This window comes from Argopecten irradians, chromosome 12, assembly GCF_041381155.1.
Source record: "Argopecten irradians isolate NY chromosome 12, Ai_NY, whole genome shotgun sequence".
NCBI lineage: Eukaryota > Metazoa > Mollusca > Bivalvia > Pectinida > Pectinidae > Argopecten > Argopecten irradians.
In genome coordinates this window covers 41,739,939-41,764,829 of record NC_091145.1, presented here as the reverse complement: position 1 = coordinate 41,764,829, position 24,891 = coordinate 41,739,939, and the positions used below count along the sequence as shown (strand labels likewise).

The 24,891-nt window shown below is 33.4% G+C and overlaps 1 protein-coding gene across 1 annotated transcript; it reads left to right on the top strand.

Annotated features, from left to right (window-relative positions):
* Positions 1–3,047: 3,047 nt before the first annotated feature.
* LOC138305113 (uncharacterized) lies at positions 3,048–16,827 on the top strand. Its single transcript, XM_069245514.1, has 6 exons — positions 3,048–3,246; positions 4,535–4,766; positions 5,559–5,605; positions 5,797–5,880; positions 6,006–6,186; positions 16,778–16,827. The coding sequence occupies exons 2-6, from the start codon at positions 4,541–4,543 to the stop codon at positions 16,825–16,827; spliced, it is 588 nt and encodes a 195-aa protein (XP_069101615.1). The 5' UTR covers positions 3,048–3,246; positions 4,535–4,540.
* Positions 16,828–24,891: the final 8,064 nt, after the last annotated feature.

Below are 24,891 nucleotides of genomic sequence, written 5' to 3'. Positions count from 1 at the left end.
TTCCAAAATTTTTGGTACCTTCGCATCATCGATGGATTTTTGAAATATAATTGACAGTGGCTTGGATTAAGTGTCAGCTGTTTCTTTTAATAGTCTTGGATGGATGTTGTCAGGTCCCTGTGTTTTCGCGATCGTTGGATTGGTATTATTTAGAAGTTTTTTGACTAGTTCTTCTGTGATATTCAGGGTAAGAGAGGTTATTTTCAATGTCCTTCGCTGGAACCTCAGGGATGAATGAAAGGTTTTCCTTAGTAAATCTATTTAGTTCTTCTGCTTTTTCTTGATTGTTAGTTATGAATTTTCCTGTTGGTGTTGATAGGTTACCGATCTTGTCTTTTAGTTTCGTTTTGGATTGTACATAGTTCCAGAATGCCTTGGGATTTTGCTTGATGTTTTCAGCCAGCTCCTGCTCAAACACTTTCTTTGCTTTCCTTACTTCTACGCTTGATGTATGTTTCGCTCTTAGATAGTTTTCAAAGTTTGCATTGTTTTTACAGTACTGAATTTTTTCCATAGTTTCCTTTTTGATCTAATGGCTGTCATTGCTTCTGTAGTCATCCATGGTGTTCTGTATGTTCTTTGGACTGTTTACATCCTGGTACGTTTTCTTCTATTTCTTTATTTAGGATTTCAGTAAACAGACCCCATGCATCACATATGGATTTATTGCTAAGGAGCAGATTCCAGTCAATAACATTGATGTTTTCTCTGATTTTGATATTGTTCCCCTTTTTGTAGTTTTTGTTCATGGTTGGTTTACTTTCGCTGTTGGTAACGTTCAAATTGACGTTTTGACTTCACTTATGAGATTTTCTTCATTTGATAAGACAAGATCTAATATAGATGGTCTATCATTGTTTCTCATCCTCGTGTATTCCCTTACATGTTGGAACAGGTAGTTGTCTTGTACGATTTCTATGAATTTGGATGCCAGATGGGTTTGACCAGTGCTGGTAGTTGTGTTCTCCCAATCAATCTCTTTTATGTTGAAATCACCCACGATAGCCCTGAATGTGTAATGGTGGTTATTTAGATGCTGTAATTTATTCTAATTCTTCTATACAATTTTCATGGCTTGGACTTCTGTACAAATTGAAGAATTAGCCAGTCGGAATTAGAGGCGTCTAATTCAGACTTAGTGTATATACATATGCCACGTCCTTGATAGTGTTCGATTGGTTTCATGTGTAGATTGAAGCCTGATAGTTGGTATTCAGACAGCTGTATTTGAAAATTAGTCCTATTTTTGGGGAGTACTTCAGTTATTGCGATTATGTCATAACTGTCGGTAATTGTATTTTCCAGTTCATCCATCTTATTTAGTAGACCATCAGCGTTGGTATATAGTACTTGCAGGAATTTAGTTTGATCTCCATTTGACACATTTAAAACAGTCCTATTTACGCCTAGGTTAAAATGGGTAAAATTGTTTATGGGTAATGATTCAGCACATGTGAGGTGTCTGTTGCATCTACCCTCTGAGGTTGTCCTTGGATGGCCCTTATATCCGTCACACTTTCTTCCAATGGGGCCACAGAGCAATCTCTATTGCCTACACTGGAAGTGTCTATGCTCGTGGAGTTATGATAGTTGTCGGAGTATATCCAAGTTGAGTTTTCGCCTGTTGAGATTGGGCTACCTATTAGCGATGATGCATTTTGATAATGTGCGTTTTCTGTTGTAGGTACAGAAATCGTGGAGTTTTATCTGTTTTCTGGTGGTTGAGTTTGTTTTCTTACAGGTTGATGTTTTTTCTCTTCTCTCATTTTCTTATTTTCAAATCTTTGCCTAAGAGTTAGGTCTTTAACTATGATGACTTTTTTGTAAACGGTACACGTTGAACTGATAGTTCTTGCTTTTTGTAGGAGTTCGTACCGTCCTCTTTTGTTGTCTAATATATCTTTCACCGGACGTGTTCTATCTGGGTTTTGTTCACCAAGCCTTATTACTGTTTCTATTCCTACTGCAACTTCCAATTCTTCAAAAATCATTTTTAACGCTTTAATATCATCTTTTCTTCTTAGTTCACCTGTGGTTTTGTTTGATTCGGGGAGGTTGAAGGCGACTACGTTGAGTGAACGCTGTTTTTGATCGTCTAATTCTTTAACTTTCTCCATGACTTGTTAAGATAGATTGTCTGGCAACTGATTTTTCACTTCGTTTTGAACCTCTAATTTGATGTCTTTTTCTAACTTCAGTTTGTATTTGTTTTTTAACTAGTGACATCTCTTCTTTGATCTGTGTCTGGATTTTGTTTTCTATTTGGTTCATTTGGTTCTGCAGGGAATCAAAACTGGTGGTAGTATTGGTGTCTGGCCTGTCTAGCGTATTTTTCATACTATGGAGATTTGGGAAGGTGGTTTTACAATGATGACAACTCCACATGAAAGCAGCTTTTAGGCAAAAGTTCATCTCACAAATTGTGCAGCTCGTATAAGGGGTTGATTCAGTTAAATCCTTGTCGCAGTTTGTGCAGGTCTCACTGCCACGCCTTGGTCTCTTATCAACTCGTGACTGTAACGATGCACCCTTTGCAGCCATAGTTAATTCACAGTGGTTACTCGCAGAGTCTATCCAACAAACGTTTGATTTTAGTAGACCAAAGATCAATCAGGATTTGGCCTAGGTGGATACCATCTTTATATAAAGACCAGTCTTTTTATATTTGATTTTCTTGTTCTTCTTTTTTTGACACTTTATTATATCCTGTGAAAACCTTGGTCCTTGTGTTTCACCATTGATGTTCTTAATTTCCACGTTCAGGGTGTCGATAGATTGATTTAGGCAAAGGTTAGTTATGTCATTTACTTCTGAATAGTGACTTCTTGTTTTATTCTAGATGTTGACATTGAGATAAGGAACATCCAAATAGATGATTACAGCGTCGTTATTCCATCTGTGTATGTAGGATTTGAGGTTTGAGTAATCATAGACTACTGACTCGACTGTCTTATTATTGTCTAAAATGTTCAGAAATAGACACAGGTGTCAATAATACGTGCATGGAGATCCTAACAGATAAACAATACCAATACCCTTCCCAGCTCTCGGAATCCAAAACAACTGTGTTTACTTTGACTATTGAGTGAGATAAAAGCTTATCAGTGTGAGATCGTCCCAGGACGAGGTTGTCGATGACATCACCGAAAAATGAGCTCTTTATACAGGAAATATGACAGAGAAGTACACAATCACCGTAACACATCACTGAGCTGTCACACCTGACGACCATCCACAAACACACAGGTAAGTGGTAATTAGCACTCATAGATTGATGTAATATCAAAGGGTTATGATATTGTTTGTAACTACAATGTATCATGCAATGCCAATCTATCTTATCTCCTTGTCTGTCGAGTTCAAACATTTTGTCCTATCTTATTTACATTAGTATTATGGTTGGTGCTGTTTTATCCGATGGCGTGAAGGAAATGGCAATCCTTTCATACTTCTGAATCGATGTCGTCTGATATTTTAGTTTGTATATCGGAGTTTTGAGGAATGACAAACATTAGGACACAGCATTCGAAAGTTTAAGGTGAAAATGGTACATGAAACGCAATGTTACGAATTTATTTTTATTGACGTCCTATTGATAGCCAGGGCCAATAAGGACGGCATCCCGTGGATGTGGTGTGTTGTATGTGTGAAGTGCGAGGTGCGTGTTCTGGGAGAGACTGCGATATATTCTTGTTATGTTTTCTTGTATAACTCTACGCCTTGCATACAAGGACGTCTGGAGGACATCTGTAATTGTCCACTTCTTAGGAGATTAATGTCTCTGCTGAATTCAACTTCTCTTATGTTACCATTCTCACATCATCATTCCCAAGGTTTTTCTGCAAATAACTCATTTACATTTTGGATCCTGCTTCGTTTCGCCTTCTCTGCCCACTTTTCGATTTTCTCACATTTCACACTTTCCCGCTCTTTTCTATATCTTCCTATTTCTCCATGATATCGATTTCCTTTCCACATTTTTCAATTGTGTTCCAAATGTGGAAAAGGGCGGACTGACATCATAAGACATTGTTTGACACAGTGTCATGCCACTCATTCTTTAAGAGACAAATTCACGACTGATGTCTTTGATATTTGTGGCATTGAATGTTTCGTACTTCTAGACAGTCTGCCAGATAAAGGTTTTGTACGGATTCTATTCGGACAACGCAAGTGATATAAAGGACATAGAGGAAACATTTCAAAATGGCTTCACGCTACGTAAGAGCAGCATCACATGTGTACTTATCCTCTACTGTATCAAACAAAGGATTAACGTTTTGCGACGTGTAGGCGTCAATGTATGCCTTCTTTTTTGTTATTGAAATTCATAAACTTTTATAACGGAACAATTTATTATTTGTATCTCTCTAAGATAAATTAAATATTGAATGAATGAACACCTTTCCACATTTATCTACATCTTCCCATTTCCCCAAGTCTTCGATTTGCTTCACACCTTTTTCACACCTTCCCATCTTGTCATTTGAACATGTATAATCCTTTTGTATCATGTACATTTTCATTGTTTTAGACAACCATGCGATATGTTGTCGGCTTGACCTTGCTTTTAACCTTGACCTACGCCAATGTACACAATGACCTCCAGTCAATCCTAAGCCTGCTACACGACGATGCGGCTTACCAGGCACTGTCCCCAGAACTACAACAGTTGACGGTGGACATAGCATCATTTGCCAAGACAGGCCAGCTTACAGGCTGCATTGATAAGATCGGCTTCTCATCTGTCTTAAACCTCATTAATCGTAAGTATTATATCATGTCAAACAGAGTTGGGCCGATTGTTGGACACTCAGGGATGGTTGTTGGACACACAGGGCTGGTTATTGGACACTCAGGACCGGTTGTTGGACACCCGGGGCTGGTTGTTGGACACCCAGGGCCGGTTGTTGGACACTCAGGGTCGTTGTTGGGCACCAGGGCCGGTTGTTGGACACTCAGGGCCGGTTGTTGGACAGGGCCGGTTGTTGGACACTCAGGGCCGGTTGTTGGACACTCAGGGCCGGTTGTTGGACAGGACCGGTTGTTGGACATTCAGGGCCGGTTGTTGGACACCCAGTGCTGGTTGTTCTAACTAAGCTCTATTAAAATTTAATCGATACTTAAACCTACTTTAAACCATCAATAACTTTCGACGTCATTTCCAGAAAATGTTGCACAGACATCCATTAATGTTAACAGAAGATTAAAGCTCTAATAAAGCTTAAGTAACTTGATAGGGCTCCTTTAGACCACAATGAAATGATAATGTGTGCGGTATAACTTCCGTATAAACTCACACAGAATTGGGCAGGTGGACAGCCCTTTGTTTTCCATGGACAAACAATTGGAAATGTTTGTCATCATTCATACGACGTTTTTTTTTTTTTTTTTTGTATTTTTACATGATTGCGTAATTGTTCTATCAGTGATACCATGTTACACAGAGGGAGCTAAGAATGAATATTTGGTAAGATAAGCAAGCCGTAAAGATTCTTCAACTCCTTTTTTGACATAATGTTAATTCAATCCATTGTAAATAACTATTTTACATACAGATTTACCCGTTGATGCCGCCCATAATTTAGAAGATTACATGCTGGAGGTGAGTTAATATAAAATGCTTTTTCTGTTGATTAGACATACCTGGTATATTTTTGTTCTGTTACTTCATTAGTACATAATCAAATATATTGCTTTGTAAATTATTGCCTGTAAAAATTATTGTCAATCTTCTTTGACGAATCTTTGAGTGAAAAAGGATTATTTCTGAAGATGTTTAAATCCTTGTAATAGGTCCTGACACACGAAAGCATGATAACATTACAGCAAGCTCAAATGGCCACAGCCTTCACCTCTACAGAGACACCACATACAAATGTAAGTATGATGTTCTTAATTATTATTATATATACACATCCTTGCTGTGAAAGTAAATTAAAAAATCTAAACGGTCATATCACAGATTTCTGTTTAGCTGTAGATAATTGTGGTGCTGTTTCTAGATAAGGTCTAAGAGGTCGAAACCTGCCAACTACCTGGCTGGTTTAGAGTCCAGTCACGCGTACCACAGCCTGCCTGACGAGTACAAGGGAGTGTTAAGGTCGATATTGGCCGCGGCCCAGTCCAACACCCTCTCTCAATATATCAGAAAGGACGTCAACATTATCCCTAAACTACTTCATCGTAAGTGAACTCGTTATTACGCTATCGAAATGGTATATCAACGATTTAATCTACAGCTTCACAAAGTCGGAATTACCTTAGATTAGACTATGCGATAAGGGAAACTGGTATTGCTTAAAATTAAAAATATATATATATTTATTTTGATTAAACAACTGAAGCAGATAACGAACCGACCAAAATGTAATATCTTAAAATCATATACTGTATATCGTAAGAGGTGTTTTATTATATGATTTTGAGAATTACAATACTTACAATCTATAGGTTTTGATTTTGCAAGTACAAACAAGAGCTGAAAACAATTTCTGGCAGAACTGCCTAAAGTCATTTTAATTACATCTACAATGCAGTGAAATGGGTACCTGTAGTCAGAGCATGAAGACAAACTGTGATTTCTAATTTCAATTGATATTTCTATAGTTTTAATTACTAGTGTGTGATTTCTAATTTCAGTTGATATTTCTATAGATTTACTAGGGTGTGATTTCTAATTTCAATTGATATTTCTATAGTTTTACGAGTGTGTGATTTCTATTTTCAAAACATTAAAAACCTAAAACCAAGAAGTGTGCCGTGCATCAATTTTGTGTTGTAACTTATGATTATAAGGCAGCACAGCTTAACTCATCAAGCCTTATGGTTTTTAATAGATTACTGAAGAAAATTTAACATGTAAACATATTCACTCAATTAAGACACATATAGTTATATAACTTAAAAATTATACTTTTTCATATATTTATAGGAAGGGTTGGCATATTCTACCCGGGGTCACACAATGGTAATACCTGAGGTTTTTCAACATATCGTGATCCCGAGGGATCACTAGGATAGAATGTAGTAGCATCCATACCCTTCCTATTTACATGTGAAAGGATATTTTCTCTTAATCATCAAATGTGGTTATTATCCCCCGCAAAACGCGTTGGCGGAGACATTGTTTTTGGATCCGTCCGTCCGTCCGTTCATCTGAGATTCATTTCCGGGCTGTAACCCAAAAACCGTTCACCACAGCTCATTGAAACTGTCTGTATACATGAGAAAAGTGCCCTGTTGTGTTATTTGCTAGTGTGGATCTTCAAAGTTTGGAATATTTTTCGTTACCATGGAAACTTAATCAAAAATACTAAATTACTGTTTCTTTTTGTTTCCGGGCCAAAACCGTTCAATGCAGCTCAAAGTATTATCTAAATATATCAGACAGGTGCTCTAGTTATGCCTTTTGTTATTGCGGACCTTCCATGTTAGGTGTTTTTCTGTAACCATTGAAAAATACTAAATTACTGTATCTTTTTGTATTCCGGGCTATAACTCCAAAACCATTCAACACAGATCCATGAAACTTTCTGTATATATCAGACAAGTGCCCTAGTTGTGCCTTAAATAATCAAAATCCAAGATGGCGGATTGTAGTCCATCTTGTTTACAAATCGGTCCAAAAATGCAAAATGCACAATTATACCCATAAGGAAACCTGCAAATGAAATTTGAGACAGATCCCTTCAGCAGTTTCTGTGAAATAGCGGTAATTTGGTTGGTATTATTGTTGTAGTAGGTTGTGGTTGTTTATTACAATAATAACGGTAATTTGTTGGTATCATTGTTGTAGTAGGTTGTGGTTGTTAATTACAATAATAACGGTAATTTGTTGGTATTATTGTTGTAGTAGGTTGTGATTGTTTATTACAATAATAACGGTAATTTGTTGGTATTATTGTTGTAGTAGGTTGTGGTTGTTTATTACAATAATAACGGTAATTTGTTGGTATTATTGTTGTAGTAGGTTGTGGTTTTATTACAATAATAACGGTAATTTGTTGGTATTATTGTTGTAGTAGGTTGTGGTTGTTTATTACAATAATAACGGTAATTTGTTGGTATTATTGTTGTAGTAGGTTGTGTTGTTTATTACAATAATAACGGTAATTTGTTGGTATTATTGTTGTAGTAGGTTGTGGTTGTTTATTACAATAATAACGGTAATTTGTTGGTATTATTGTTGTAGTAGGTTGTGTTGTTTATTACAATAATAACGGTAATTTGTTGGTATTATTGTTGTTGTAGTAGGTTGTTGTTTATTACAATAATAACGGTAATTTGTTGGTATTATTGTTGTAGTAGGTTGTGGTTGTTATTACAATAATAACGGTAATTTGTTGGTATTATTGTTGTAGTGTAGGTTGTGGTTGTTTATTACAATATTAACGGTAATTTGTTGTTGGTATTATTGTTGTAGTAGGTTGTGGTTATTACAATAATAACGGTAATTTGTTGGTATTATTGTTGTAGTAGGTTGTGGTTGTTTATTACAATAATAACGGTAATTTGTTGGTATTATTGTTGTAGTAGGTTGTGGTTGTTTATTACAATAATAACGGTAATTTGTTGGTATTATTGTTGTAGTAGGTTGTGGTTGTTTATTACAATAATAACGGTAATTTGTTGGTATTATTGTTGTAGTAGGTTGTGGTTATTACAATAATAACGGTAATTTGTTGGTATTATTGTTGTTGTAGGTTGTGGTTGTTTATTACAATAATAACGGTAATTTGTTGGTATTATTGTTGTAGTAGGTTGTGGTTATTACAATAATAACGGTAATTTGGTTGGTATTATTGTTGTAGTAGGTTGTGGTTGTTTATTACAATAATAACGGTAATTTGTTGGTATTATTGTTGTAGTAGGTTGTGGTTGTTTATTACAATAATAACGGTAATTTGTTGGTATTATTGTTGTAGTAGGTTGTGGTTGTTTATTACAATAATAACGGTAATTTGTTGGTATTATTGTTGTAGTAGGTTGTGGTTGTTTATTACAATAATAACGGTAATTTGTTGGTATTATTGTTGTAGTAGGTTGGTTGTTTATTACAATAATAACGGTAATTTGTTGGTATTATTGTTGTAGTAGGTTGTGGTTGTTTATTACAATAATAACGGTAATTTGTTGGTATTATTGTTGTAGTAGGTTGTGGTTGTTTATTACAATAATAACGGTAATTTGTTGGTATTATTGTTGTAGTAGGTTGTGTTGTTATTACAATAATAACGGTAATTTGTGGTATTATTGTTGTAGTAGTTGTGGTTGTTTATTACAATAATAACGGTAATTTGTTGGTATTATTGTTGTAGTAGGTTGTGGTTGTTTATTACAATAATAACGGTAATTTGTTGGTATTATTGTTGTTGTAGGTTGTGGTTGTTTATTACAATAATAACGGTAATTTGTTGGTATTATTGTTGTAGTAGGTTGTGGTTGTTTATTACAATAATAACGGTAATTTGGTTGGTATTATTGTTGTAGTAGGTTGTGGTTGTTTATTACAATAATAACGGTAATTTGTTGGTATTATTGTTGTAGTAGGTTGTGGTTGTTTATTACAATAATAACGGTAATTTGTTGGTATTATTGTTGTAGTAGGTTGTGGTTGTTTATTACAATAATAACGGTAATTTGGTTGGTATTATTGTTGTAGTAGGTTGTGGTTGTTTATACAATAATAACGGTAATTTGGTTGGTATTATTGTTGTAGTAGGTTGTGGTTGTTTATTACAAATAATAACGGTAATTTGTTGGTATTATTGTTGTAGTAGGTTGTGGTTGTTTATTACAATAATAACGGTAATTTGTTGGTATTATTGTTGTAGTAGGTTGTGGTTGTTTATTACAATAATAACGGTAATTTGTTGGTATTATTGTTGTATTATATATTGTTAGTGTAGGTTGTGGTTGTTTATTACAATAATAACGGTAATTTGTTGGTATTATTGTTGTAGTAGGTTGTGGTTGTTTATTACAATAATAACGGTAATTTGTTGGTATTATTGTTGTAGTAGGTTGTGGTTGTTTATTACAATAATAACGGTAATTTGTTGGTATTATTGTTGTAGTAGGTTGTGTTGTTTATATTACAATAATAACGGTAATTTGTTGGTATTATTGTTGTGTAGGTTGTGGTTGTTTATTACAATAATAACGGTAATTTGTTGGTGTATTATTGTTGTAGTAGGTTGTGGTTGTTTATTACAATAATAACGGTAATTTGTTGGTATTATTGTTGTAGTAGGTTGTGGTTGTTTATTACAATAATAACGGTAATTTGTTGGTATTATTGTTGTAGTAGGTTGTGTTGTTTATTACAATAATAACGGTAATTTGTTGGTATTATTGTTGTATAGGTTGTGGTTGTTTATTACAATAATAACGGTAATTTGTTGGTATTATTGTTGTAGTAGGTTGTGGTTGTTTATTACAATAATAACGGTAATTTGTTGGTATTATTGTTGTAGTAGGTTGTGTTGTTTATTACAATAATAACGGTAATTTGTTGGTATTATTGTTGTAGTAGGTTGTGGTTGTTTATTACAATAATAACGGTAATTTGTTGGTATTATTGTTGTAGTAGGTGTTTGTGGTTTTTATTACAATAATAACGGTAATTTGTTGGTATTATTGTTGTAGTAGGTTGTGATTGTTTATTACAATAATAACGGTAATTTGTTGGTATTATTGTTGTAGTAGGTTGTGGTTGTTTATTACAATAATAACGGTAATTTGTTGGTATTATTGTTGTAGTAGGTTGTGATTGTTTATTACAATAATAACGGTAATTTGTTGGTATTATTGTTGTTGTAGGTTGTGGTTGTTTATTACAATAATAACGGTAATTTGTTGGTATTATTGTTGTAGTAGGTTGTGGTTGTTTATTACAATAATAACGGTATTTGGTATTATTGTTGTATTTGGTTGGTATTACAATAATAACGGTAATTGTTGTAGTAGGTTGTGGTTGTTTATTACAATAATAACGGTAATTTGTTGGTATTATTGTTGTTGTAGGTTGTGGTTGTTTATTACAATAATAACGGTAATTTGTGGTATTATTGTTGTTGTAGGTTGTGGTTGTTTATTACAATAATAACGGTAATTTGTTGGTATTATTGTTGTAGTAGGTTGTGGTTGTTTATTACAATAATAACGGTAATTTGTTGGTATTATTGTTGTAGTAGGTTGTGGTTGTTTATTACAATAATAACGGTAATTTGTTGTATATTATTAATAATAAGTATTGTTGTATTATGTTGTGTAGGTTGTGGTTATTACAATAATAACGGTAATTTGTTGGTATTATTGTTGTTGTAGGTTGTGGTTGTTTATTACAATAATAACGGTAATTTGTTGGTATTATTGTTGTGTAGGTTGTGGTTGTTTATTACAATAATAACGGTAATTTGTTGGTATTATTGTTGTAGTAGGTTGTGGTTGTTTATTACAATAATAACGGTAATTTGTTGGTATTATTGTTGTAGTAGGTTGTGGTTGTTTATTACAATAATAACGGTAATTTGGTTGGTATTATTGTTGTAGTAGGTTGTGGTTGTTTATTACAATAATAACGGTAATTTGTTGGTATTATTGTTGTTGTAGGTTGTGATTGTTTATTACAATAATAACGGTAATTTGTTGGTATTATTGTTGTTGTAGGTTGTGGTTGTTTATTACAATAATAACGGTAATTTGTTGGTATTATTGTTGTAGTAGGTTGTGGTTGTTTATTACAATAATAACGGTAATTTGTTGGTATTATTGTTGTAGTAGGTTGTGGTTGTTTATTACAATAATAACGGTAATTTGTTGGTATTATTGTTGTAGTAGGTTGTGGTTGTTTATTACAATAATAACGGTAATTTGTTGGTATTATTGTTGTAGTAGGTTGTGGTTGTTTATTACAATAATAACGGTAATTTGTTGGTATTATTGTTGTTGTAGGTTGTGGTTGTTTATTACAATAATAACGGTAATTTGTTGGTATTATTGTTGTAGTAGGTTGGTTGTGTTGTTTATTACAATAATAACGGTAATTTGTTGGTATTATTGTTGTTGTAGGTTGTGGTTGTTTATTACAATAATAACGGTAATTTGTTGGTATTATTGTTGTAGTAGGTTGTGGTTGTTTATTACAATAATAACGGTAATTTGTTGGTATTATTGTTGTTGTAGGTTGTGGTTGTTTATTACAATAATAACGGTAATTTGTTGGTATTATTGTTGTATTATTGTGTTGTGTTGTGTTGTATATTACAATAATAACGGTAATTTGTTGGTATTATTGTTGTAGTAGTGTTGATTATTGTTGTAGGTTGTGATTGTTTATTACAATAATAACGGTAATTTGTTGGTATTATTGTTGTAGTAGGTTGTGGTTGTTTATTACAATAATAACGGTAATTTGTTGGTATTATTGTTGTAGTAGGTTGTGGTTGTTTATTACAATAATAACGGTAATTTGTTGGTATTATTGTTGTAGTAGGTTGTGATTGTTTATTACAATAATAACGGTAATTTGTTGGTATTATTGTTGTAGTAGGTTGTGGTTGTTTATTACAATAATAACGGTAATTTGGTTGGTATTATTGTTGTAGTAGGTTGTGGTTGTTTATTACAATAATAACGGTAATTTGTTGGTATTATTGTTGTAGTAGGTTGTGGTTGTTTATTACAATAATAACGGTAATTTGTTGGTATTATTGTTGTAGTAGGTTGTGGTTGTTTATTACAATAATAACGGTAATTTGTTGGTATTATTGTTGTTGTAGGTTGTGGTTGTTTATTACAATAATAACGGTAATTTGTTGGTATTATTGTTGTTGTAGGTTGTGATTGGTTGTCTATTACAATAATAACGGTAATTTGTTGGTATTATTGTTGTAGTAGGTTGTGATTGTTTATTACAATAATAACGGTAATTTGGTTGGTATTATTGTTGTTGTAGGTTGTGGTTGTTTATTACAATAATAACGGTAATTTGTTGGTATTATTGTTGTAGTAGGTTGTGGTTGTTTATTACAATAATAACGGTAATTTGTTGGTATTATTGTTGTAGTAGGTTGTGGTTGTTTATTACAATAATAACGGTAATTTGTTGGTATTATTGTTGTAGTAGGTTGTGGTTGTTTATTACAATAATAACGGTAATTTGTTGGTATTATTGTTGTAGTAGGTTGTGATTGTTTATTACAATAATAACGGTAATTTGGTTGGTATTATTGTTGTTGTAGGTTGTGGTTGTTTATTACAATAATAACGGTAATTTGTTGGTATTATTGTTGTAGTGTTGTGATTGTTTATTACAATAATAACGGTAATTTGTTGGTATTATTGTTGTAGTAGGTTGTGGTTGTTTATTACAATAATAACGGTAATTTGTTGGTATTATTGTTGTAGTAGGTTGTGGTTGTTTATTACAATAATAACGGTAATTTGTTGGTATTATTGTTGTAGTAGGTTGTGATTGTTTATTACAATAATAACGGTAATTTGTTGGTATTATTGTTGTTGTAGGTTGTGGTTGTTTATTACAATAATAACGGTAATTTGGTTGGTATTATTGTTGTAGTAGGTTGTGATTGTTTATTACAATAATAACGGTAATTTTGTTGGTATTATTGGTAATTTGTTGGTATTATTGTTGTAGTAGTTGTGGTTGTTTATTACAATAATAACGGTAATTTGTTGGTATTATTGTTGTAGTAGGTTGTGATTGTTTATTACAATAATAACGGTAATTTGTTGGTATTATTGTTGTAGTAGGTTGTGATTGTTTATTACAATAATAACGGTAATTTGTTGGTATTATTGTTGTAGTAGGTTGTGGTTGTTTATTACAATAATAACGGTAATTTGTTGGTATTATTGTTGTGTAGGTTGTGGTTGTTTATTACAATAATAACGGTAATTTGTTGGTATTATTGTTGTAGTAGGTTGTGGTTGTTTATTACAATAATAACGGTAATTTGTTGGTATTATTGTTGTTGTAGGTTGTGGTTGTTTATTACAATAATAACGGTAATTTGTTGGTATTATTGTTGTAGTAGGTTGTGGTTGTTTATTACAATAATAACGGTAATTTGTTGGTATTATTGTTGTAGTAGGTTGTGTTGTTTATTACAATAATAACGGTAATTTGTTGGTATTATTGTTGTAGTAGGTTGTGGTTGTTTATTACAATAATAACGGTAATTTGTTGGTATTATTGTTGTAGTAGGTTGTGGTTGTTTATTACAATAATAACGGTAATTTGTTGGTATTATTGTTGTAGTAGGTTGTGGTTGTTTTATTACAATAATAACGGTAATTTGTTGGTATTATTGTTGTTGTAGGTTGTGGTTGTTTATTACAATAATAACGGTAATTTGTTGGTATTATTGTTGTAGTAGGTTGTGGTTGTTTATTACAATAATAACGGTAATTTGTTGGTATTATTGTTGTAGTAGGTTGTGGTTGTTTATTACAATAATAACGGTAATTTGTTGGTATTATTGTTGTAGTAGGTTGTGGTTATTACAATAATAACGGTAATTTGGTTGGTATTATTTTTGTTGTAGGTTGTGATTGTTTATTACAATAATAACGGTAATTTGTTGGTATTATTGTTGTAGTAGGTTGTGGTTGTTTATTACAATAATAACGGTAATTTGTTGGTATTATTGTTGTAGTAGGTTGTGGTTGTTTATTACAATAATAACGGTAATTTGTTGGTATTATTGTTGTAGTAGGTTGTGGTTGTTTATTACAATAATAACGGTAATTTGTTGGTATTATTGTTGTAGTAGGTTGTGGTTGTTTATTACAATAATAACGGTAATTTGTTGGTATTATTGTTGTAGTAGGTTGTGGTTGTTTATTACAATAATAACGGTAATTTGTTGGTATTATTGTTGTAGTTGGTTGTTGTTTATTACAATAATACGGTAATTGGTGTTGTGTAGGTTGTTTATTACAATAATAACGGTAATTTGTTGGTATTATTGTTGTAGTAGGTTGTGATTGTTTATTACAATAATAACGGTAATTTGTTGGTATTATTGTTGTTGTAGGTTGTGATTGTTTATTACAATAATAACGGTAATTTGTTGGTATTATTGTTGTAGTAGGTTGTGGTTGTTTATTACAATAATAACGGTAATTTGTTGGTATTATTGTTGTAGTAGGTTGTGGTTGTTTATTACAATAATAACGGTAATTTGTTGGTATTATTGTTGTTGTAGGTTGTGGTTGTTTATTACAATAATAACGGTAATTTGTTGGTATTATTGTTGTAGTAGGTTGTGGTTGTTTATTACAATAATAACGGTAATTTGTTGGTATTATTGTTGTAGTAGGTTGTGGTTGTTTATTACAATAATAACGGTAATTTGTTGGTATTATTGTTGTAGTAGGTTGTGGTTGTTTATTACAATAATAACGGTAATTTGTTGGTATTATTGTTAGTAGGTTGTGGTTGTTTATTACAATAATAACGGTAATTTGTTGGTATTATTGTTGTTAGTAGGTTGTGGTTGTTTATTACAATAATAACGGTAATTTGTTGGTATTATTGTTGTAGTAGTAGGTTTGTGGTTGTTTATTACGGTAATTTGTTGGTATTATTGTTGTAGTAGGTTGTGGTTGTTAATTACAATAATAACGGTAATTTGTTGGTATTATTGTTGTAGTAGGTTGTGAGGTTGTTTATTACAATAATAACGGTAATTTGTTGGTATTATTGTTGTAGTAGGTTGTGGTTGTTTATTACAATAATAACGGTAATTTGTTGGTATTATTGTTGTAGTAGGTTTGTGGTTGTTTATTACAATAATAACGGTAATTTGTTGGTATTATTGTTGTAGTAGGTTGTGGTTGTTTATTACAATAATAACGGTAATTTGTTGGTATTATTGTTGTTGTAGGTTGTGATTGTTTATTACAATAATAACGGTAATTTGTTGGTATTATTGTTGTAGTAGGTTTGGTGTTATTACATATAACGTGTGTTGGTTGTTTATTACAATAATAACGGTAATTTGGTTGGTATTATTGTTGTTGTAGGTTGTGATTGTTGTTTATTACAATAATAACGGTAATTTGTTGGTATTTATTGTTGTAGTAGGTTGTGGTTGTTTATTACAATAATAACGGTAATTTTGTTGGTATTATTGTTGTAGTAGGTTGTGGTTGTTTATTACAATAATAACGGTAATTTGTTGGTATTATTGTTGTAGTAGGTTGTGTGTTGTTTATTACAATAATAACGGTAATTTGTTGGTATTATTGTTGTAGTAGGTTGTGGTTGTTTATTACAATAATAACGGTAATTTGTTGGTGGTATTATTGTTGTAGTAGGTTGTGGTTGTTTATTACAATAATAACGGTAATTTGTTGGTATTATTGTTGTTGTAGGTTGTGGTTGTTTATTACAATAATAACGGTAATTTGTTGGTATTTATTGTTGTAGTAGGTTGTGGTTGTTTATTACAATAATAACGGTAATTTGTTGGTATTATTGTTTGTAGTAGGTTGTGGTTGTTTATTACAATAATAACGGTAATTTGTTGGTATTATTGTTGTAGTAGGTTGTGTGTCACGTGCTTGACATATTCGACGAAACAAAAATTACAGCATCCAATCGTAATAACGAAATGTGGTAATTGAGGCGTGGGTCCAACATAACCATGTAATAATACATTATTGGTCTTTGTGGTTTATTTTGATATTTGTTGTTAATATCATAGCATCTGTGTTGTCGTATTCAATTCTGCTTTGGTTACAGATATGAACCCCGGCTATGGTCCCGCAGACTCATATTGTCAAACTATTTAACAGGTATGGAAATCTATCCGATTGCTTATTAAACATGTAAAAGAAGCCAAAATACGTACTAACGTGAAAAACCAATCGAGCGACAAGCAAACATAGATTAGTGGATTTACTCCAAGCACATGCCTCAGATTTAAAAAAAAAACTAAATGAGAAATACATTAGAGAAGTGTCTTATCTCTGTACATAATGTCAGGAATTTCAGCTTCTCCTCTGTAAATCACGTCAGTGTATGTGATCTGATTCCTTGGTGTACATCTGTTTTTATCTCTAAGATGTTTTATTGACAAAGTCTTTGTAGCAATTACCGTATCGTGGGACGGACAACATGCAGACAATTCAAGAGCAGAAAAAACCTCTAGAGGGTATTAACGAGTAAACATCCGCAGGTGGACACAAAACCATTACGAGGATTACCGAGTACCATCGACGGAGCATCCACTGTTTGATTACATAATGCTACGGACTGGCTCACCGGAAGGAAGACTCTCATATTTAAAAGAGCCTAAACTAAATGTAAAACAATGACTAACATAAGTTTTACAGGTAAAAAATGAAATGCATAGATAGATTTGTGTAATTTTGTTATTCAAACAATATTCTAAAGTCTTGTAATGCATATGATAAGGTACAATACAATAGGATCAAATAAACAGGCTACGTATATAGATAATGCATTATGATAATCAGTCGAAGGCGCACCATATACGATTTTTATTTACACCTGAGAACCGACCTGGACGCCCCAGAAAGAATTCATGGATCGTGATGGCTGGAGTGACACATGATTTTTTGAGCATTTTATGTCACTCTTTTTTATATAACTCCAATCGCGGTATGATTATTAATACTTCATTGATTTGCCTTGATAAATAAATATAAGTTTTTAATTGTACTGATATTTATTGATTTTTACACAGAATTATCTTTTAACTTCAATACAGCCACGTCGATGTCCCGAACCCGTTACGGTACTGTCCCATCTTTTTTTTTCTTCCTAAATCACAAAACTCTGTCAATCAAAGTTTTTATTGGGTACTTTATTAGAAATGAACAACCATACAGAAAAGAAATAAATAATACTTTTTTTGTAAACAGTTGATGGCTTTTGTTCCTTTATCGAAAGTATTGGGTTAATATCTAACTCATTTCGTAGTAAAATATACGACTAACTACAGTTTGGAAATGCCATATCAAACCTGCCACTTTGTGGTTCACCTACTATGATAGTTAACAAGCACAAGCATCATAAGACCAACCTTCTCTTGGGAACTGAACCCGACCAATATCCTTATAGAACTGACCTAATTGACCACTTAGTCTACGTTCGCCAAAAATGTGTATTTTTGGTCAGTTAGTCTTTATAAAACACGGATTGTAGGTATATCTAAATGTGAATCTACTTTTTAAACCCTTTACACGTTCTTCCTTTTGATAGGAGGGGTACGCTGGGCCACCTATGGCAAATACACATAACATTTGAGCTGCAGCTTGAATGGCCATGGAATTCGTAGGGAAATCAACATACAAGGGAAGTTGGAGCCCGTTCACAAACTATACACAATCCTACTCTAGGGAGCAAAGCTATTCCAATAGATTTAATTTAAATAAATATTCCCTAGTATGTTTTAGATTAAATACTGAAATGATTAATACAAAGAGACACATTAAATTTTAGTGTAGTGGATTGAAAATGGTCTACAAGAATTGCCAACGATTTACTTAGGTTGATGGCACTCGGAACTAGTCTCTGAGTTCTCCCACCAAATCCCACATCAAGTAAATGCCAAGAATGCCTTTCATTAAACACAAAAACAGAAGGTTATTTCGTACAGTATGTTTAGTATTTGCAATAAACACCAAGAAATATATCAGTACTCGCTACAGCAGAGCCACACCCGCCATAAAAGATTAGGCCCAAGGCACAAAGTCAGAATAAGAGCCCGCCGGTAGCCAACAACTAAATTTAATCAATGGAAACGAATTCCATGCCACAAAAATATTAGCAAACATAAAACTTCTAGATGCCAACATAGAAATCCGCCTACAGAGCAGAAGAAAACTATTACACAGTCCTCGAGTTAAAAAATCGAGTAAAATATTAAAATGCTGAGAATCAATGCTGTCCAGTTTCTCCAAAAGCTCACCACTAGGTTGATGGTACACAAGAAGTACTAGTAGATGATCCTACCTCTTATAACTCTAGCATCGCTCAACTAATGAGGTGATTAGCCATAATTCTTATCTTTATATCTCTAGCTTCGCCTCAATAGTCTACTAGGAATGATCCCCTAACTCTGAACTCTAGCTTCGCACGACTAGAATCACTAGCAGTGATCATAAATCTTAATTCTAGCTTCGTATCACTAGAGGGACTAAGCAATATCAAAACTCTTATCTCTAGCTACGCTCACTAGAGTACTAGCAATGAACCCTAACTCATAACATCAAGCTTCGCAGCTTCGCTCACTAAATAGTACTATCAATGATCGCAAACTCTTATCTCTAAGCTATCGCGCTCATTTAGAGTACTTAGCAATGATCCTAACTCTTTTTTTTATTTTTTTATTTTTATTATCTCTAGTTTCGCTCACTAGAGGACTAGCAAGTGATCATAACTCTTATTTCTAGCTTCGTTCACTAGAGGACTAGCAATGATCCTAACTCTTGTCTCTAGCTTCGCTCACTAGAGGACTAGCAGTGATCTTTACTCAGATCTCTAGCTTCGCTTACTAAACTACTAAACAATGATCTCTAACTCTTGTCTCTAGCTTCGCTTACTAAACAACTAACAATGATCCTAACTCTTATCTCTAGTTTCGTTTATTAGAGTACTAGCAATGATCCTAACTCTTATCTATAGCTCGCTCACTAGAGTCTAGCTATAATCCTAACTCTTATTTCTAACATCGTTCACTTGACTACAAGTAATAATCCTAACTCATCTCAATAACTTCGCTCACTAGAGTAATGAGCAAATGATCGCAAACTCTTATCTATAACTTCGCTCTCTAGAGTACTAGCAATGATCCTAACTCTTATCTCTAACTTCGCTCTCTAGAGTACTAGCAATGATCCTAACTCTTATCTCTAGCTTCGCTCACTAGAGTACTAGCAATGATCCTAACTCTTATCTCTAGCTTCGCTCACTAGAGTACTAGCAATGATCCTAACATCCTATCTCTAACTTCGCTCTCTAGAGTACTAGCAATGATCTAACTCTTTATCTCCTAACTTCGCTCTCTAGAGTACCTAGCAATATGATCCTAACTCTTATCTCTAACATCGCTCTCTAGAGTACTAGGGCAAATGATCCTAACTCTTATCTCTAGCTTCGCTCACAAGTACTAGCAATGATCCTAACTCTTATCTCTAAACTTCGCTCTCTAGAGTACTAGCAATGACTCCTAACTCTTATCTCTAACTTCGCTCACTATAGTACTAGCAATTATCATAACTCTTATCTCTAGCTTCGCTCACTAGTAGTACATAGCAATGATCCTAGCTCTTATCTATATAGCTTCGCTCACTAGAGTAATAGCAATGATCCTAACTCTTATCTCTAGCTTCCCTTGGTTCAGACTCATAATTTAGCGTGTTTATGAATACAATTTACAGTAAGCAACATTTTACCTTCAATAAACGTCATTTTATAAATTCACCAACGTAAACACGATCCAACGCTTGCTCATTCTTTTATAGCATTAAAGGGTCACACTCGGAAACTCACTCTACGTGCAGTTTTCTAGTAGCCGATTTTGTTAGTACCTAATTTTTTCTGCATTCCTACAGTATCATAATGTGTAAAAATGTCTTTTCGTAAGATAGGCAAGGAAGAAGGGCAAATGAACGCTATAAATCTACATGAAGAATTTGGAACATTTGCAGATATTTAACACATCCCCAAAACTTGTAATTAGAAAGCAACGATCCCCTCGCCCTAGCAGTCCATTATCCACTGTGTATATCAGCATTAGATTAAAGAGTTTACTTTAAATGGCAGCACACGTCTATTTATCTGTGGATTCCCGACACCCCTGATAGCACTGAGGTGTTTATAATTTAAAAAACAAACTATGATTTAACGTTGAATGTATACAATTGCCAAGAACGCATGATTTGTACCGATTTGCCTCACTGATATAAATGGTGTAACATGTATCAGCCGGTAAATATATCCTTACGGAATGCTTAATTCCACTCTCCGCAGTATGCGATAAACTTCAAAACAAAAGCCAATAATTCCGCAAGTTCATCAAGGACAATCGAATGGTTCAGCAAGTTCATCAATGGCAATCAAAAGGTTCAGTAAGTTCATCAATGACAATCGAATGGTTCAGTAAGTTCAGCAATGACAATCGAATTGTTCAACAAGTTCATCAACGACAATCGAATGGTTCAATAAGTTCATCAATGACAATCGAATGGTTCAGTAAGTTCATCAATGACAATTGAATGTTTCATCAGCAAGTTCATCTATGACAATCGAATGGTTCAGCAAGTACATCCATGACAATCGAATGGTTAAGTAAGTTCAACAATGACAATCGAATGGTTCAGCAAGTTCATCAATGACAATCGAATGAATCAGGGTGTTTCACTATGGCAATCGAATGGTTCGGCAAGTTCTTCAATGACTATCAAATGGTTCAGCACAGTTCATCAATGACAATCGAATGAATCGGTGTTTTACAATGGCAATCGAATGGTTCGGCAAGTTCATCGATGACAATCAAATGGTTCAGCAAGTTCATCGATGACAATCAAATGGTTCAGCAAGGTTCATCAATGACAATCGAATGGTTCAGCAAGTTCATCAATACGACAATCGAAATGGTTCAGGACAAGTTCATCAATGACAATCGAATGGTTCAGCAAGTTCATCAATGACAATCGAATGGTTCAGCAAGTTCATCAACGACAATCGAATGGTTCAGCAAGTTCATCAAATCGAATGGTTCAGCAAGTTCATCGAATGGTTCAGCAAGTTCATCAACGACAATCGAATGGTTCAGCAAGTTCATCAACGACAATCGAATGGTTCAGCAAGTTCATCAACGACAATCGAATGGTTCAGCAAGTCCATCCATGGTTTCAATCGACAATATCGGCCGATCATTGTGACCATAGTATAACCAAGCAATGAAGTCCACCAATGGTAACATGATGGTTCCCTAAAACCAAACAATGACAACCAAATGATTTATGCTTCATTAACCTGCAAACGGCAAGTCTAGAAATGACGACAGTAGATCTATAACTTAATTACCAGTTACTGCAGGATTGGTTTGCATCCGCGCAATACAATCAACCAGGGACGCATAAGTATATCAACTCATCCCTTTAACAACCCAACCATGCTGTATACCCGCCGAGGATCACAAACGTCCAGTAAATCTACTAACCACGTATAATTGATTACCAAATGTTCGATTCAAACAACTTCAGAAAGCTATCCAACAATTGATTAAATAGAATACGAATGCAGTGGTTTAGTTTTTTCTCAAATATCCACATTAATCTGGTTTATTTAACATCGTGCGTCCCTTATATAACTATTGCACCTACATCTGTATCAACTCGCTACGGAAAATAAATGACGAATATGTTATCTTATTACTGGATTATGCTAGTAGTAGATTCTACTTTTACATTACACGCATATCATATGGTTTTGTATGAAGAATAATTTTAATACATCAAATAAATTTATGACATGCTGAAAATTATTCATTTTATCTAACTATTTTCCACATCAGTCATTTTGAAACCTTGACCGAAATTCTGCAAATATATTTATATATTTCCCAGCCAACAACGCTTATTCTATCTCTGAGAATAGCAGACACATCCTTCTGACTTCACCTCGTTTAATTGGGCGTAGACACTCTAATCACTCGGACTAATTCTCCGATTGCAGTCATACGTAAATCTGCATTAATCTGCCTCTAGTGCAGCAGGCCTTTGGACAGCCATTAAATCAGGCCTGTAGAGTTTTTAAAAATTGAGATTTGGAGGAGATCCGAAGTTTGATGGCGAGGCGTTTGTTGGTAGAGCAAACCACATGTTGGCCGTGTCAATTACACATCAGTAATACCAGAAGTCTTTCCAAACAGACGGCAATCCGAGGACATCTGTAATAATGATTTGGCACTGAATGCTATCTCCTACTTCTTCTGAATTAAGTCGTCTCCATTACGTCTATCGTTTTATATTGCAACTGTTGTGGATGATATAGAGATGCAGCTGCACATACGATTACATAATAAATACACTAACATCATCAAATACAAATACATCGTCTGATTCCTACTGGATAAAATGATAAATGCATAAACATTGTCTGATTCCTACTGGATAACATAATAAATACACTAGCATCGTCTGATTCCTACTGGATAACATAATAAATACACTAACATCGTCTGATTCCTACTGGATAACATAATAAATACACTAACATCGTCTGATTTCTACTGGATAACAAAACAAATACACTAACATCGTCTGATTCCTACTGGATAACATAATAAATACACTAACATCGTCTGATTCCTACTGGATAACATAATAAATACACTAACATCGTCTGATTCCTACTGGATAACATAATAAATACACTAACATCGTCTGATTCCTACTGGATAACATAATAAATACACTAACATCGTCTGATTTCTACTGGATAACATAATAAATACACTAACATCGTCTGATTCCTACTGGATAACATAATAAATATACTAACATCGTCTGATTCCTACTGGATTACATAATAAATACACTAACATCGTCTGATTCCTACTGGATAACAAAACAAATAAACTAACATCGTCTGATTCCTACTGGATAACAAAACAAATACACTAACATCGTCTGATTCCTACTGGATAACATAATAAATACACTAACATCGTCTGATTCCTACTGGATAACATAATAAATACACTAACATCGTCTGATTCCTACTGGATAACATAATAAATACACTAACATCGTCTGATTTCTACTGGATAACATAATAAATACACTAACATCGTCTGATTCCTACTGGATAACAAAACAAATACACTAACATCGTCTGATTCCTACTGGATAACATAATAAATACACTAACATCGTCTGATTCCTACTGGATAACATAATAAATACACTAACATCGTCTGATTCCTACTGGATAACATTATAAATACACTAGCATCGTCTAATTCCTACTGGATAACATAATAAATACACTAGCATCGTCTGATTACTACTGGATAACATTATAAATACATTAACATCGTCTGATTCCTACTGGATAACATTATAAATACACTAACATCGTCTGATTCCTACTGGATAACATAATAAATACACTAACATCGTCTGATTCCTACTGGATAACATAATAAATACACTAACATCGTCTGATTCCCACTGGATAACATTATAAATACATTAACATCGTCTGATTCCTACTGGATAACATAATAAATACACTAACATCGTCTGATTCCTACTGGATAACATAATAAATACACTAACATCGTCTGATTCCTACTGGATAACATTATAAATACATTAACATCGTCTGATTCCCACTGGATAACATAATAAATACACTAACATCGTCTGATTCCTACTGGATAACATAATAAATACACTAACATCGTCTGATTCCTACTGAATAACACAATAAATACACTAACATCGTCTGATTCCTACTGGATAACATAATAAATACACTAACATCGTCTGATTCCTACTGGATAACAAAATACATACATTAACATCGTCTGATTCCTACTGGATAACATAATAAATACACTAACATCGTCTGATTCCTACTGGATAACAAAACAAATACACTAACATCGTCTGATTCCTACTGGATAACAAACAAATACACTAACATCGTCTGATTCCTACTGGATAACATAATAAATACACTAACATCGTCTGATTCCTACTGGATAACATAATAAATACACTAACATCGTCTGATTCCTACTGGATAACATTATAAATACATTAACATCGTCTGATTCCCACTGGATAACATAATAAATACACTAACATCGTCTG